At 42.4% G+C, this 15,662-nt stretch overlaps 1 protein-coding gene across 1 annotated transcript in view; it reads right to left on the reverse strand.

Annotated features, from left to right (window-relative positions):
• The window catches only part of LOC141109852 (zona pellucida-like domain-containing protein 1), a 29,437-nt gene extending 17,757 nt beyond the window's left edge, over window positions 1–11,680 (reverse strand). The window contains exon 1 of the mRNA XM_073601110.1: window positions 11,569–11,680. Coding sequence (XP_073457211.1) covers window positions 11,569–11,680 — 112 coding nt within the window. The remainder of the gene's footprint in view (window positions 1–11,568) is intronic.
• Between the last annotated feature and the right edge of the window lie 3,982 nt (window positions 11,681–15,662).

Raw genomic sequence — 15,662 nt, forward strand, 5'->3', positions numbered from 1 at the left:
AGAATATTTGCACCAGTTTGTGCAGAAATACGCACAAACGTAATTGAAATGAGCCAGTGCACACCTGTGCGTACTGGTGCACGCCGTTTGCGATAGATTCTGGAACCCTCTGGCCTATATAAGGATGACAGATACTCTCCATTCTGCTGACTGGACTTTAGCTACCTGGTACCTGTGTACCTGTGTGCTTATACTTCTGGATTTCCTGTTACTTACCTAGCTTGCTTCTGGACTTACCCTTGCTTCTCTTCCAGCTCTGACCTCAGCTTGCTCCATGGATCTGTTCCTGTCTGCTTCCTGTGTATGATCTCGGCTAGTCCCTGACTACACTCCTGATCTCTCCTCTAACTACCATGTTCCTACCCTGGCACTTGCTCCTGACTTCAACTCTTGTCTTGCCCTGCCTGCTATGATCTACTTGCTATGATCTGCCTACTGCCACTCTCATGCTGTGTTCTGCCTGCATGATCCACTATCCTCCCCAGGACCAGCTGCCCTCTACATCTGGTTCCCATCTGCAGAGGTCTCACTGCTACAACACTACATATCTTCAGTACAGCTGGCAACCCCTGCTTCTTTGGGCTCAGCATCCCCTGTCACCAGTGGCGGCTGGTGCTCCATTTTTTTTAGGGGGGCACAAACAAAATCTCAACTACCCCCCCCCCACCCCCCACCCCCACCCCCACCCCCACGTCACTCGCCCGTGATGGGGCAGATAGATAGACAGATAGATAGATAGACAGATATGCAGTTAGATAGATATCTAGTTATACAGATAGATAGATAGATATCCAGATAGATAGATAGATAGATAGATAGATATCCAGTTAGATAGATATCCAGTTAGACAGACAGACAGACAGACAGACAGACAGACAGACAGACAGACAGACAGACAGACAGACAGACAGACAGACAGACAGACAGACAGACAGACAGACAGACAGACAGACAGACAGACATCCAGTTATATAGAAAGACAGACAGACAGACAGACAGACAGACAGACAGACAGACAGACAGACAGACAGACAGACATCCAGTTATATAGAAAGACAGACAGACAGACAGACAGACAGACAGACAGACATCCAGTTATATAGACAGACAGACAGACATCCAGTTATATAGAAAGACAGACAGACAGACAGACAGACAGACATCCAGTTATATAGAAAGACAGACAGACAGACAGACAGACAGACAGACAGACATCCAGTTATATAGAAAGACAGACAGACAGACAGACAGACAGACAGACAGACATCCAGTTATATAGAAAGACAGACAGACAGACAGACAGACAGACAGACAGACATCCAGTTATATAGAAAGACAGACAGACAGACAGACAGACAGACAGACAGACAGACATCCAGTTATATAGAAAGACAGACAGACAGACAGACAGACAGACAGACAGACATCCAGTTATATAGAAAGACAGACAGACAGACAGACAGACAGACAGACAGACAGACATCCAGTTATATAGAAAGACAGACAGACAGACAGACAGACAGACAGACAGACATCCAGTTATATAGAAAGACAGACAGACAGACAGACAGACAGACAGACAGACATCCAGTTATATAGAAAGACAGACAGACAGACAGACAGACAGACAGACAGACATCCAGTTATATAGAAAGACAGACAGACAGACAGACAGACAGACAGACAGACATCCAGTTATATAGAAAGACAGACAGACAGACAGACAGACAGACAGACAGACATCCAGTTATATAGAAAGACAGACAGACAGACAGACAGACAGACAGACAGACATCCAGTTATATAGAAAGACAGACAGACAGACAGACAGACAGACAGACAGACATCCAGTTATATAGAAAGACAGACAGACAGACAGACAGACAGACAGACAGACATCCAGTTATATAGAAAGACAGACAGACAGACAGACAGACAGACAGACAGACATCCAGTTATATAGAAAGACAGACAGACAGACAGACAGACAGACAGACAGACATCCAGTTATATAGAAAGACAGACAGACAGACAGACAGACAGACAGACATCCAGTTATATAGAAAGACAGACAGACAGACAGACAGACAGACAGACAGACATCCAGTTATATAGAAAGACAGACAGACAGACAGACAGACAGACAGACAGACATCCAGTTATATAGAAAGACAGACAGACAGACAGACAGACAGACAGACAGACATCCAGTTATATAGATAGATAGATACTTAGATAGAGAGAGATATGCAGTTATACAGATAGATACTTAGATAGAGAGAGATATGCAGTTATACAGATAGATACTTAGATAGAGAGAGATATGCAGTTATACAGATAGATACTTAGATAGAGAGAGATATGCAGTTATACAGATAGATACTTAGATAGAGAGAGATATGCAGTTATACAGATAGATACTTAGAGAGAGAGAGATATGCAGTTATACAGATAGAATAGAGAGAGAGAGAGAGGAGATGATAGAATGTACAGCATGACTGTAGGACGCAGTGCTGGGAGACCCCCGTGATATACACATACAGGAGATGTGTAATGAAGGCTCCAACAGATTGTAGAGTAAAGGGCTGGAGCGGAGGTTGATTCCTGGCAGGGCAGAGGGGCAGAGGTGAAGCACGGCTCCCTCCACCCTCCGATCACAGACTAAGAAGAGTATAACACGGTGGACAGACAATTAAAGGCTGTTTTTATTTTTAGCGCTGTTTTACCGTCGTTTTTGCAGCTATATTCGGCCGCTAGCGATGCGGTTTTAACCCCTGCTGGCGGCCGAAAAAGGGTTAAATCCGCTCGTACAGCGTGGCTATAGCCGCGGTATTACCGCGGTATATCCGCGCTGTCCCATTGATTTCAATGGGCAGGAGCGGTTTAGGAGCGGTGTATTCACCGCTCCAAAGAAGCGGTTGGCAGGACTTTTTTTACCGTCCTGCCAGCGCAACGCTTCAGTGTGAAAGCCGTCGGGCTTTCACACTGAACAAACAGCGGAGGCTGTTTAGGGGCGGTATGCAGGCGGTATTTTTAGCGCAATACCGCCTGAAAACCGCCCCAGTGTGAAAGGGGCCTTACGGCACCGCCCAGACATGAAGGAGAATGCTCCAATCAGCGTCTAGAGGCGCACTGCACAGCGCCACAGGGCATCAAAAAACACTGCAAATGAAGCGTTTTGCCTGCAATCACGGGATTGCATTGGCATGACGCTTCCATAGTGCACCGTGTCCGGCGCCCGCCCGGAACACAGTGCACTTAACCACTTCAGCCCCGGAAGGTTTTACCCCCTTCCTGACCAGAGCACTTTTTACAATTCGGCACTGCGTCGCTTTAACTGCTAATTGCGCGGTCATGCATTGCTGTACCCAAACGAAATTTGCGTCCTTTTCTTCCCACAAATAGAGCTTTCTTTTGATGGTATTTGATCACCTCTGCCGTTTTTATTTTTTGCGCTATACGCGGAAAAAGACCGAAAATTTTGAAAAAAAATGATATTTTCTACTTTTTGTTCTAAAAAAAATCCAATAAACTCAATTTTTAGTCATACATTTAGGCCAAAATGTATTCGGCCACATGTCTTTGGTAGAAAAAATGTCAATAAGTGTATATTTATTGGTTTGCGCAAAAGTTATAGTGCCTACAAACTAGGGTACATTTTCTGGAATTTACACAGCCTTTATATGACTGCCTATGTCGTTTCTTGAGGTGCTAAAATGGCAGGGCAGTACAAAACCCCCACAAATGACCCCATTTTGGAAAGTAGACACCCCAAGGAATTTGCTGAGAGGCATGTTGAGCCCATTGAATATTCATTTTTATTGTCCCAAGTGATTGAATAATGACAAAAAAAAATTACAAAAAGTTGTCACTAAATGATATATTGCTCACACAGGCCATGGGCATATGTGGAATTGCACCCCAAAATACATTTAGCTGCTTCTCCTGAGTATGGGGATACCACATGTGTGGGACTTTTTGGGAGCCTAGCCGCGTACGGGGCCCCAAAAACCAATCACTGCCTTCAGGATTTCTAAGGGCGTACATTTTTGATTTTACTCCTCACTACCTATCACAGTTTTGAAGGCCATAAAATGCCCAGATGGTATAAAACCCCCCCAAATGACCCCATTTTGGAAAGTAGACACCCCAAGCTATTTGCTTTGAGGCATGTTGAGTCCATAGAATGTTTTATATTTTGACACAAGTTGCGGGAAAGTGACAATTTTTTTTTTTTTTGCACAAAGTTGTCACTAAATGATATATTGCTCACACAGGCCATGGGCATATGTGGAATTGCACCCCAAAATACATTTAGCTGCTTCTCCTGAGTATGGGGATACCACATGTGTGGGACTTTTTGAGAGCCTAGCTGCGTACGGGGCCCCGAAAACCAATCACTGCCTTCAGGATTTCTAAGGGCGTACATTTTTGATTTTACTCCTCACTACCTATCACAGTTTCGGAGGCCATGGAATGCCCAGGTGGCACAAACCCCCCCCAAATGACCCCATTTTGGAAAGTAGACACCCCAAGCTATTTGCTGAGAGGCATGGTGAGTATTTTGCAGCTCTCATTTGTTTTTGAAAATAAAGAAAGACGAGAAAAAAAATTTTTTTTTTTTTCTTTTTTCAATTTTCAAAACTTTGTGACAAAAAGTGAGGTCTGCAAAATACTCACTATACCTCTCATCAAATAGCTTGGGGTGTCTACTTTCCAAAATGGGGTCATTTGGGGGGGGGGGTTTGCCACCTGGGCATTCCATGGCCTCCGAAACTGTGATAGGCAGTGAAGAGTGAAATCAAAAATTTACGGCCTTAGAAAGCCTGAAGGCGGTGCTTGGTTTTCGGGGTCCCGTGCGCGGCTAGGCTCCCAAAAAGTCTCACACATGTGGTATCCCCGTACTCAGGAGAAGCAACAGAATGTATTTTGGGGTGTAATTTCACATATTCCCATGGCATGTTTGAGCAATATATCATTTAGTGACAACTTTGCGCAAAAAAAAAAAAAAAAATTGTCTCTTTCCCGCAACTTGTGTCACAATATAAAATATTCCATGGACTCGACATGCCTCTCAGCAAATAGCTTGGGGTGTCTACTTTCCAAAATGGGGTCATTTGGGGGGGTTTTGAACTGTCCTGGCATTTTATGCACAACATCTAGAAGCTTATGTCACACATCACCCACTCTTCTAACCACTTGAAGACAAAGCCCTTTCTGACACTTTTTGATTACATAAAAAAATATTTTTTTTTTGCAAGAAAATTACTTTGAACCCCCAAACATTATATATTTTTTTAAAGCAAATGCCCTACAGATTAAAATGGTGGGTGTTTCATTTCTTTTTTTCACACAGTATTTGCGCAGCGATTTTTCAAACGCATTTTTTGGGGAAAAAACACACTTTTTTAAATTTTAATGCACTAAAACACACTATATTGCCCAAATGTTTGATGAAATAAAAAAGATGATCTTAGGCCGAGTACATGGATACCAAACATGACATGCTTTAAAATTGCGCACAAACGTGCAGTGGCGACAAACTAAATACATTTTTAAAAGCCTTTAAAACCCTTTACAGGTTACCACTTTAGATTTACAGAGGAGGTCTACTGCTAAAATTACTGCCCTCGATCTGACGTTCGCGGTGATACCTCACATGCATGGTGCAATTGCTGTTTACATTTGACGCCAAACCGACGCTTGCGTTCGCCTTAGCGTGAGAGCAGGGGGGACAGGGGTGCTTTTTTTTTTTTTTTTTTTTTTTTTTTTTTTTTTCTTTATTATTATTATTATTTTTTTATCTTATTTTTAAACTGTTCCTTTCATTTTTTTTTTTTTTTAAATCATTTTTATTGTTATCTCAGGGAATGTAAATATCCCCTATCATAGCAATAGGTAGTGACAGGTACTCTTTTTTGCAAAAATGGGGGTCTATTAGACCCTAGATTTCTCCTCTGCCCTCAAAGCATCTGACCACACCAAGATCGGTGTGATAAAATGCTTTCCCAATTTCCCAATGGCGCTGTTTACATCCGGCGAAATCTAAGTCATAAAATGCTCGTAGCTTCCGGTTTCTTAGGCCATAGAGATGTTTGGAGCCACTCTGGTCTCTGATCAGCTCTATGGTCAGCTGGCTGAATCACCGGCTGCATTCTCAGGTTCCCTGTTGAGACAGGAGAGCCAGAGAAAAACACGGAAGACGTTGGGGGGGGCATTCCCTCCCACTGCTTGTAAAAGCAGTCTAGAGGCTAATTAGCTGCTAGGATTGCTTTTACATGAAAGCCGATCGCTGGCTGAAAAGAATGATACCAAGATGATACCTAAACCTGCAGGCATCATTCTGGTATAACCACTCAAAGTCAAGAATGGCGTACCTGAAGACAAAAAAATGGTCAACAATAAAGCACAGTAAACGGTAAGGTATAAAAAATTGCATACCTGAAAAACAAACATGATAAAACATAATAACAACAAAACATTGCAGAATAGAATACAGTAAAAAAGAGCAGAACAAGAGAGAGAGAATAGAGAGAGAGAGAACAATAAAACGACAACTATTTTTTTTTTATTTTATATTTTTGTGTTTTTTTTTTTTTTTTTTACACTTTTTTTTGTAACTAACTTTTATAACTGTAACCGGTTCCAGGTTCGGGTCTCTCAAAATGCGATGGCATCTTGGGAGACCCTGTGAAAGTGTGCCTAGTCTGTGCAATGCTGTACCCTACGCTAATACTCAACTAGTGAATGGTAGCGTTCAAAACATTCACCAATGCAAAGACCAGGATTGTCAGGACAGGAGGGACAATAATAGCGGGTGTCACGCCTATATCCGCGCTTGCTGCAGACACGACATCTTTTTTGGGGGGGTTCGCTGGGTAGGGGTACTCGGGAGGACATAAAGAAAATGCCTCTCATGCAGCCGACTGCATTTGCTTGGGGATGTGAATGGGGGAAGTACGGGCGCTGCAGAAGCGGTGGGTTCCCAATTAGGATTGGCGAATGCAGCAGGAAGGGCACTATGGGCACGACGGGCCTGTGTTTGTCTTTTTGGTGGCAGCGGGACACTACTTGTGCTTGCCACCTCACCAGCTTGAACTGCACTTATGGGACTCGCCACGTCACCAAGTGTTACTGCAGTGCTGGTTTGACTACGACCGGGGTGTACTAGGCCGCTGGTGCTTGCCAGTTCACCAAAACGCTACAAAAAAAACTGTTAGCGATCGCAGGGATCAGGCCTGACTCTGCGAACGCTGCAGTTATGCGTTTAGTGTTTTGTAAGTGTCAGTGATCGATCGATACTGCACTTGGGTGGGCTGGGCTGGGCCGGGCGGAGGGGCAAAACGCAGGTGCTAGCAGGTATCTGGGCTGATCCCGCTAACACTGCGTTTGTGGGAACCCTAAACTGCTGGGGACGCTAGTATAGATCTGATCAGATCAGATATTGATCCGATCAGATACTATACCACTAAGGGAGGTGTACGGTGCGTGCGTGGGTGTTAGCGGTACTGGCGCTAACCTGACGCTGCCTGGGGCTGGTGCTTGCCAGTTCACCAAAACGCTACCAAGAAAACTGTTAGCAATTGCAGGGATCAGGCCTGACTCTGTGAACGCTGCAGTTATGCGTTTAGTGTTTTGTAAGTGACAGTGATCGATCGATACTGCACTTGGGTGGGCTGGGCCGGGCAGAGGGGAAAAACGCAGGTGCTAGCAGGTATCTGGGCTGATCCCGCTAACACTGCGTTTTTGGGAACCCTAAACTGCTGGGGACACTAGTATAGATCTGATCGGATCAGATATTGATCCATACAGATACTATACCACTAAGGGAGGCGTATGCTGCGTGGGTGGGTGTTAGCGGTACTGGCGCTAATCTGACGCTGCCTGGGGCGACGCATATCACCGCCGGGCGATCAGGGGGCTAAACCTTTATTCGGTAATAAACGGCGGGTGCCCTGACACTATAAAAAATAAACGAACTAACCAGCGTCACCCGTAACGGTTATACGGTGATCAGTGGTGAAAGGGTTAACTAGGGGGCAATCAAGGGGTTAAAACATTTATTAGATAGTATATGGGGGTCCCTGTCGCTATAAAACGCTGACGGCGAACCTAAATATTTACCTCACTAACTAGCGTCACCAGCGACACTAATACAGCGATCAGAAAAATGATCGCTTAGTGACACTGGTGACAGGGGGTGATCAAGGGGTTAAAACTTTATTAGGGGGGGTTAGGGGGGTATTCTAGACCTAAAGGGGGCTACCACTCACTGCCCTAACACTGTAACTGTCACAAACTGACACCATGCAGTAATCAGAAAAAAAAAATACTGCTTGCTGTCAGTTTGTGACGGGGGGGGTGATTGGGGGGGGATCGGGGGGCGATCGGGGGGGGATCGGGGGTGTAAAGTATGCCTGGCATGTTCTACTGTGTGTGTGTGTTGTGCACTTACATGTCTTCTCTCCTCGGCGCTGGAACGGAAACTGCCAAGCCGAGGAGAGATGACATCACATCCTCTGCCTGTGTGAAACTACACACAGGCAGGGGAGGATTCCGATTGGCTGGGAGCGATCGCGAGGGGGGGGCCACGATCGGATGGTCTCCCCCTCGCCTCCCGACGCTCCCAGTCAAATGCCGACCGCCGCTGGCAAAGGGGGGGGGGGGTCCGATCGGACCCCCCGCCCGCAGGAAGCAGATCACGTACAGGTACGTGATTCTGCCTGCCCGTGCCATTCTGCCGCCGTATATGTGCGTTAGGCGGTCGGCAAGTGGTTAAAGGAACTTTTTTTTATTTAAAGGGACATTTTTTTTTGACTGGCTTTGGGGGGGCGGCGCCCATGCGCCCCCTATGGATGCGCCGCCACTGCCTGTCACCATCCTCAGGGGTGTTTTGCACTCAGCCGCAAGGAGAACCCTCTCATCATTTTGGCCTCAAGACCAGGTATGTGACATACTGCTGTCTCTGAGCCTATGAGGAGGGGGAGAACAAAGAGAGCCCCTGCTCTTGTGCACAGAGCTGGATCGAGATCGGGCTCAGGTTAAGTATAACGGGCACTGGGGGGAGCTGCACTCTGAAGGTTTTTTACCTTAATGCAGAGAATGCAAAAAAAAATCTTCAGCCTTTAGAAACACTTTAAGAATTAATGGAACCCCATGCGTCTGCTAATGGCAGCATATTTTTGCTGCAGGTCCAGGAGAGGGTACGATTTACACGCAGTCCTGCTCCCACATAAATGTGAACCCAATCTTACTTAATATTTATGTATTGTTTATATCCTTCAGATATCCATCACAATTAAAGATACATTTTCACACTTAGTATATTGGTAGAGAGAACTCTAAATAGAGCTTTTTTTTTATTATACTTCATTATTAGTCTTTATTATCACTTGTGGTAAGTCTACTTGATATGTTTTTGAACTCTTTTATCTGTAGAATTTTTGTATCTTGGAACTTTAAGGGGCCCTTAGGGGGTTATTACAGCAGTACATAATCCTAGAACATTTTTGTCCGGAGCAGTATGTGTTTGGTTTAAGTCATTATGGTGAAGATTGAATCCAGTAGAAATAAAATAATAGTGAACTAGCAATAATGACTTGTAAGGTGATTCTTATAAATATATATTTGTCCAAATGTAGGCATCATAAAAGATATGTTATGATTCAGCATGTACTATTACAGTATACTGTACGTTGGGTGGGTAATATGGCATGATTATGGACTACAACAAGACAAATGGTAGCTGGAATTAAATTAAACTGATGGGATCAACAGAAAAGTCAGTATTGCCTGCACAATTACCCTAATCTGTGCTTCCTATGTAAACCCTAGCAATTAAAGTGAAACTAAAGCCTAACAGTAAAGTGGAGTTCCACCCAAAAAGCGGAACTCTTGCTTATATGCTTCAACCCCCCCTCCGGTGCCACATTTGACACCTTTCGGGGGGGCACTTCTGGAGACAGGCTGTTGCCCAGTCTCCCAGAAGTTCGGGCCCCCTCCTCCTTCCCCCACCGCCGGACAATTAGAAAGCGCAGCGCGCTTTGCGCATGCGCAGTAGGGAACCAGGAGTGAAGCCGAAAGTCTTCACTGTGGGTTCCTTTACCAGGAATGGTGGCGGCATCACCCGGGAGTCGATCTGAAGATCAGCTGGGGTGCCAACACTGCGGGCTCCCTGGACAGGTAAGTGCCCTGATATTAAAAGTCAGCAGGTGTAGTATTTGTAGCTGCTGACTTTTAATTTTTTCACCCAGGCTGGACCTCCTCTCTTACTCTTTAACTACTCTTACAAAAGTAATTTCTCTTCCTCTTGCCCATCCTGACTACCTTGTGTAATAAAGATTTTTATACTTACCTTTTTTTTAGTCTGCTCTGGTCACATGACCCTGCAACTTCAACTCCCCTGTGTCAGTGAGCAGCAGTTACAGGGCAGAGGAGGGAGTGCTGACAATGGCTAGGTCATAGGAGTCTATGAGGAACATTTCGGCTTGGTGGTGGTGTGTGCAGCTTGTGATGTTTTTTTGATCATGGAAGAAATTAAGATTGGGAAATAAAGGACTGTTTTCTAGTGATACATACACGTGGACTTTAATTTTTTATTGTCTTTGGTGATCCTTGTCTATTAATTTTTTTCACAATATATGGTTGGTATAGTGCAGCACAAATCATTTTCAGCTTATATCTCGGCTCCCAGAATTCCCAGCTATTGTCAAATGTTCCATGACACAGGAGAGTGAGAGCTGCAGGATCATGTGATCGAACCGAAACAGACTGAAAAAAAGGTACATATACAGATCAAAGGGTAGACATAGGTAGGAGGAGTGGGGAGGGAACATTTTTAAAAATAGTGTTAGGCTTTAATTTCACAAGTTTTTTGGGTCAGTTAAACATATAATTAAAAGTACATAATATTTGAAAATATACTTATACAACATGCCAAACAAAACACATACTTGTTGATCTTGTAAGCAATTCAAAGCTGTCCTGTGCATCTATTTAATTTATTTTCATGTCCATATTATTCTTATAACTTGTTCAATTCAATGTCACTTACACGTGTAACCTATCCTTAAGACTTTGGATAAAATGATTGTACCATTGAAGCTGTCCTGTACAAGCTTTTGTGTTATCTGAGGGGGTCTAATTCACCTTTCTAGTTCTTTTCCACCAATAAAACATACAGATTTCAAAATGTATAAAAGCTATCTAAAGGAAATATGTCTGCATTCAGAAATGTCAATGTCTGAGTCCATAGACATGTGATCAGTGACCTCTAGGTTACCAGGTGACATCTGTACTTCTAGCAGAGTTCAGTAAACTATGTAATTGCCGATTCCCACCAGGAGCGTATACAAGGCCTAAAAGTCAGCACCACTAGTTTAATGAAAAAATCTGTTGTCATCAGCTGATATGTTAGTGATGTCAGCATGATATGGGTTAATAGTAATACATATCAATAATTTCCTTATTATAGATAGATAGATAGATAGATAGATAGATAGATAGATAGATAGATAGATAGATAGATAGATAGATAGATAGATAGATAGATAGATAGATAGCACATACCTGGATACCTGTCGTAGAGGGATGAGCAATTTAATGTCACTCCCAGACTCCCAGTCATTAAACACAATAGAATTATAGCAGCTGTGTTCATTACCCCTAAAAGAAAAATCATAATTAGTTTAAATAGTATAGTGTAGGTAAAACAAAACTCTGTCGGGAGATTGTCGAGGGCTAACATTAAAATAAGAGATGTGTGCTTCACTCATTAGTGTCTATCTTTCTTCCTACAGATGCCAGTCATATCCACTGTCTTGCACCATGGCAGAGATAGTAGGGGATTGCTGCAGAAAAGCAGAAGACGTAGTCGGTGCAGAGAAGTGACACTTACAGAGCGTAACATTGAACGACTCTATTTGAGTATATGAGGCTGATTATTGTGCCATAGTTTTGTCTGTCTTCTCCAACCAAACCTGTAGCATTTTTCCAGCCTCTGAATATCATTTCCTCTAATATGTCTGCAGTCTCTGACATTCCTCTCCAGCATATATTATACTGAATATTATAAGCGGCCCTTATGATGTGGGGGCCAGTGATGCCAGAGGCTGCAGGTAAGGCCCATTATACCTCATAAGATGATCAACACTGCCATAGACAATAGACATCACCTAGATGTTCAGGCATAATAAAACCACCTTTGGACACCAGACTCACCAAATTATGAATGACTGCTTGATCAAATGTGTAAATGAGTAAGGGGTACACACTCTGGCTGTCTATAGTTAACTTATTTTGGGCAGAACAATTGGCAGAATCAGGTAACTGTTGAACTATGTACTGTATACTGTTGACTTTAAAAAAAAAAACAATGCCACAAGCTGTGTGTTTAAGAGCCAGCTGGAATTGTTTTCATGTCTATCAGGGCTCTCATATTCATCATCTCAATTAACACATGATATTCATTGTCAGGTAAAGTCCCATGTTACATATTATAGTTCAGCCTCATATAAATCATAATCAAGGAGCTGGACCTCAGGCTGGGTTCACACTGCTGCGGTGCGGGAACGCAGCGAATTTACTGCGGGTTCCCGCATCGCACCAACTCGCACGGCAGTTCACACTACCATATGCGAACTGCTGGGGAGTGTCATACAATGTTAATGACACCCCCAGTTCAGCCCGCATATCGCAATGCGAACTGACAATTCGGACATTTTTGGATCGCATAGGTGTGAACACCCATGCGATCCGATTTTGGTCCGAACAAAAAAAAGGGTCCTGTGCGAGTTTGGACCGAATGCGGTGCGATATCAGCCATACTTTCTGTATGGCTGATATCGCACAGCACAGACATCGCATGTGATGTGAACAGCAGTGCGCTGCGAATCACATGCGATGTCTGCCACCGCAGCAGTGTGAACCCAGCCTAAGAGAATATTTTCAAATGGTATAACAAAAGGCAAAACTTTGTAGCTTTGAAAAGGGATTTCAACACTTGTCAGTTTTCATTGTTGTCTGTGTCCCCATTAAGGAGATTCACTCTCTCTATTTGTCCTTTTTACCATTATCGTTGCATGCATGCGCAGCTCAGACCCCATTTACTGAACCCGCTGTGTAGCAGAATGATATGACTCCTGTGCACATAATCGTGATTAATGTAATCATGGCCAATCCATTCAAGCGAAGAGACAGAACCCAGGAAGAAGACTAGGCAAAGATGGAAGTGCCTCAAGCTGTGACAGTACAGTGCTGGAGGTCTCCGATTAACAGGAAGTCTGCCTTAATGTGCTAGTAGGAGTTGCATACTAACACATTACAACATTACACTGCAAGGGGCCCATTTAAAAAAGAAAATTTTGACAACATTAAATACCTGTTTCATACAGTTCAAATGTTAGTGTTTCTGCTTTTCCAGGTTCCTGTCACTATCACTTTTGCTAATCAGCTTGGTCTGTAAGTAGTTGTGGAGAATAATATACACTATATATGGCCACCTTGATATTGCATCTATATGAAATTGTTGGACATGCCATTCCTAAACCAAGTGACAATTCAGGAATTTCCAGTGAAGGGTACTGTTAAGGCTACAACATATACAAACATTCTATGCTTAAAATTTTGTGGCCTACACAGAGCCATGACCTCAACTCTATTGAATACCATTGGGATGAGTTAGAACACGTGTGAGACAGATCTTCTTGTCCAACATCAGTACCTGACCTCACAAATGATCTTTTGACTAAATAGGTACAAATTTGCAAAGACAAACTCCAAAATCTTGGGAAAAGTCTTTACAAATAAGTGGAGGATGTTATAGCAACAACGGGAAGAGAGGGGCGTAATTCCATACTAGCGTCCATAGCATTAGAATGGGATGTCCAACAAGCTCAAGGTGTGATGATAGGGTAACAAACATTTTTTTATTGTAATGTAAATAAAGTCATGTAAAATAACAAAAGGAATGTATATACTACATAATTGCAAATTAACCAAATACAGCTGTCAGTATACATATCTATGTACCCCATTCTGCGTGCTATCACTTAATGAAGGTTTGGATATGCAGCAAATCAATAGTCAAAGTACCATATTTTCAGTGTCTGCCAGTATTCACACAGACATTAAAAACATGCTACCATTATAAACTAAAAAAAATATTTTTGGGGGGATCAGAGTTCCTATTTAAAAGGACGTTTATGGTAACAAAAAAGCTAGATCCTAAGTCTGCTATTCCTTTATCTGTGATAAGTGTATGCAGGTGGGTTCAGTCCCTTACTGGCTTCTCACAGCTCTTAGCAATTTATGCTGTAATACTGCCCATATACATGTCAAATTCAAGGAATTCAAACAATGTCACCCACCTTTTACCTGCAAAAAAATTAAAAAGAAAGTGATCTGTAACCAATAGTTTTGATTATTTCACAGTGTTCATAGAAATAGCTTGAAAATTGCTAAGTTTATGACCAGCAACAACAAGATCCTCCTGTCAGACATTCAAGTTCCACATAATTACAGATTTTACCAAGTCAGACAGGTGAGTCTTGCTTTTACTGCTCTTTTTACTGTAAGGTAAAATACTGAAAAGCCAGTAAAGGGTGTAAAAATTCCCTATAAGTGACAACGCAGATGGACTGAACATTTAATAATCTTGCTGTTAGAGTATAGAAATTTGCAATAGCCAGGACACTCTGCTGCTATCTTTATTACCATTGATTTGTATGTGTTTGTTTTTTTTTTTTTTTTCTTCTTCTTTAACATTCTGCTTAAAAATTTGTGAATCAGTACTGCTTGGACCTTGAAGAAGGGGACATACCCCGAAAGCTTGTCCAGAAAAATTGTATGTTAGTGCAAATAAAAAAAGTCTCACGGACAGTACTCAATTTTCTCTGTCACAATTGCACTAATACGGCTACAATCGAATCAATAGCCAGGTGGAAGATTTATCCAAGATTTAAGATTTACTGTTTATTTACCATAGTATTTACAGTTGTGTCTATATATATGAATGCAATAATAAAAACATACAATTTAATTATTAACTGTTTACAGTATCTCAGAAGACTGTGCAAAATCCAGTAGCGTAAAAATATTCCTTACCTGCCAGGGACATTTTGGTGGCTGTGGATCTTAAGTTGGATATGGATATAAGTCCTCATAGCTTTTTATACTGTGAAGATGGGAATGTGATTTTTTCAAGCATCAGCTCATATTCTAACTAGGGGGCTGTGGGAATTCTGAGATTTCAGTCTCAACAGCTCAACCTTCACATGCACAATAAGAAGAAAACAGATTAGTTTCCATATTGGAGCCATCACAATAGGCATTGCTGCAATGTAATGTTATTTAAATGGGAACATGGCTCTGAGCACTTGGATGGATTTCTTCATGGACTAAGAAAACACAGATATACCACGCTATACATTTGTTTTATGCATCAGTTATGTACAGACATTGTTATAAACAAATAGTTGAAATGACAAAGTAAATGTTAATTCTCCCTTAAGGACAATACCAAAAAAGACTGTAATATGAGCATTTATTAATCAGAACATGAATAACACAACAGAACATTGTATTTTCTGTTTTAGTAAACTCTCTTTATCCCTACAAAAGTGATATTTCATTTGTGAATCTTTGTGGAGATAGGTGAGAAACAT

The sequence above is a fragment of the Aquarana catesbeiana genome, linkage group LG10 (assembly GCF_042186555.1).
Source record: "Aquarana catesbeiana isolate 2022-GZ linkage group LG10, ASM4218655v1, whole genome shotgun sequence".
Lineage (NCBI taxonomy): Eukaryota > Metazoa > Chordata > Amphibia > Anura > Ranidae > Aquarana > Aquarana catesbeiana.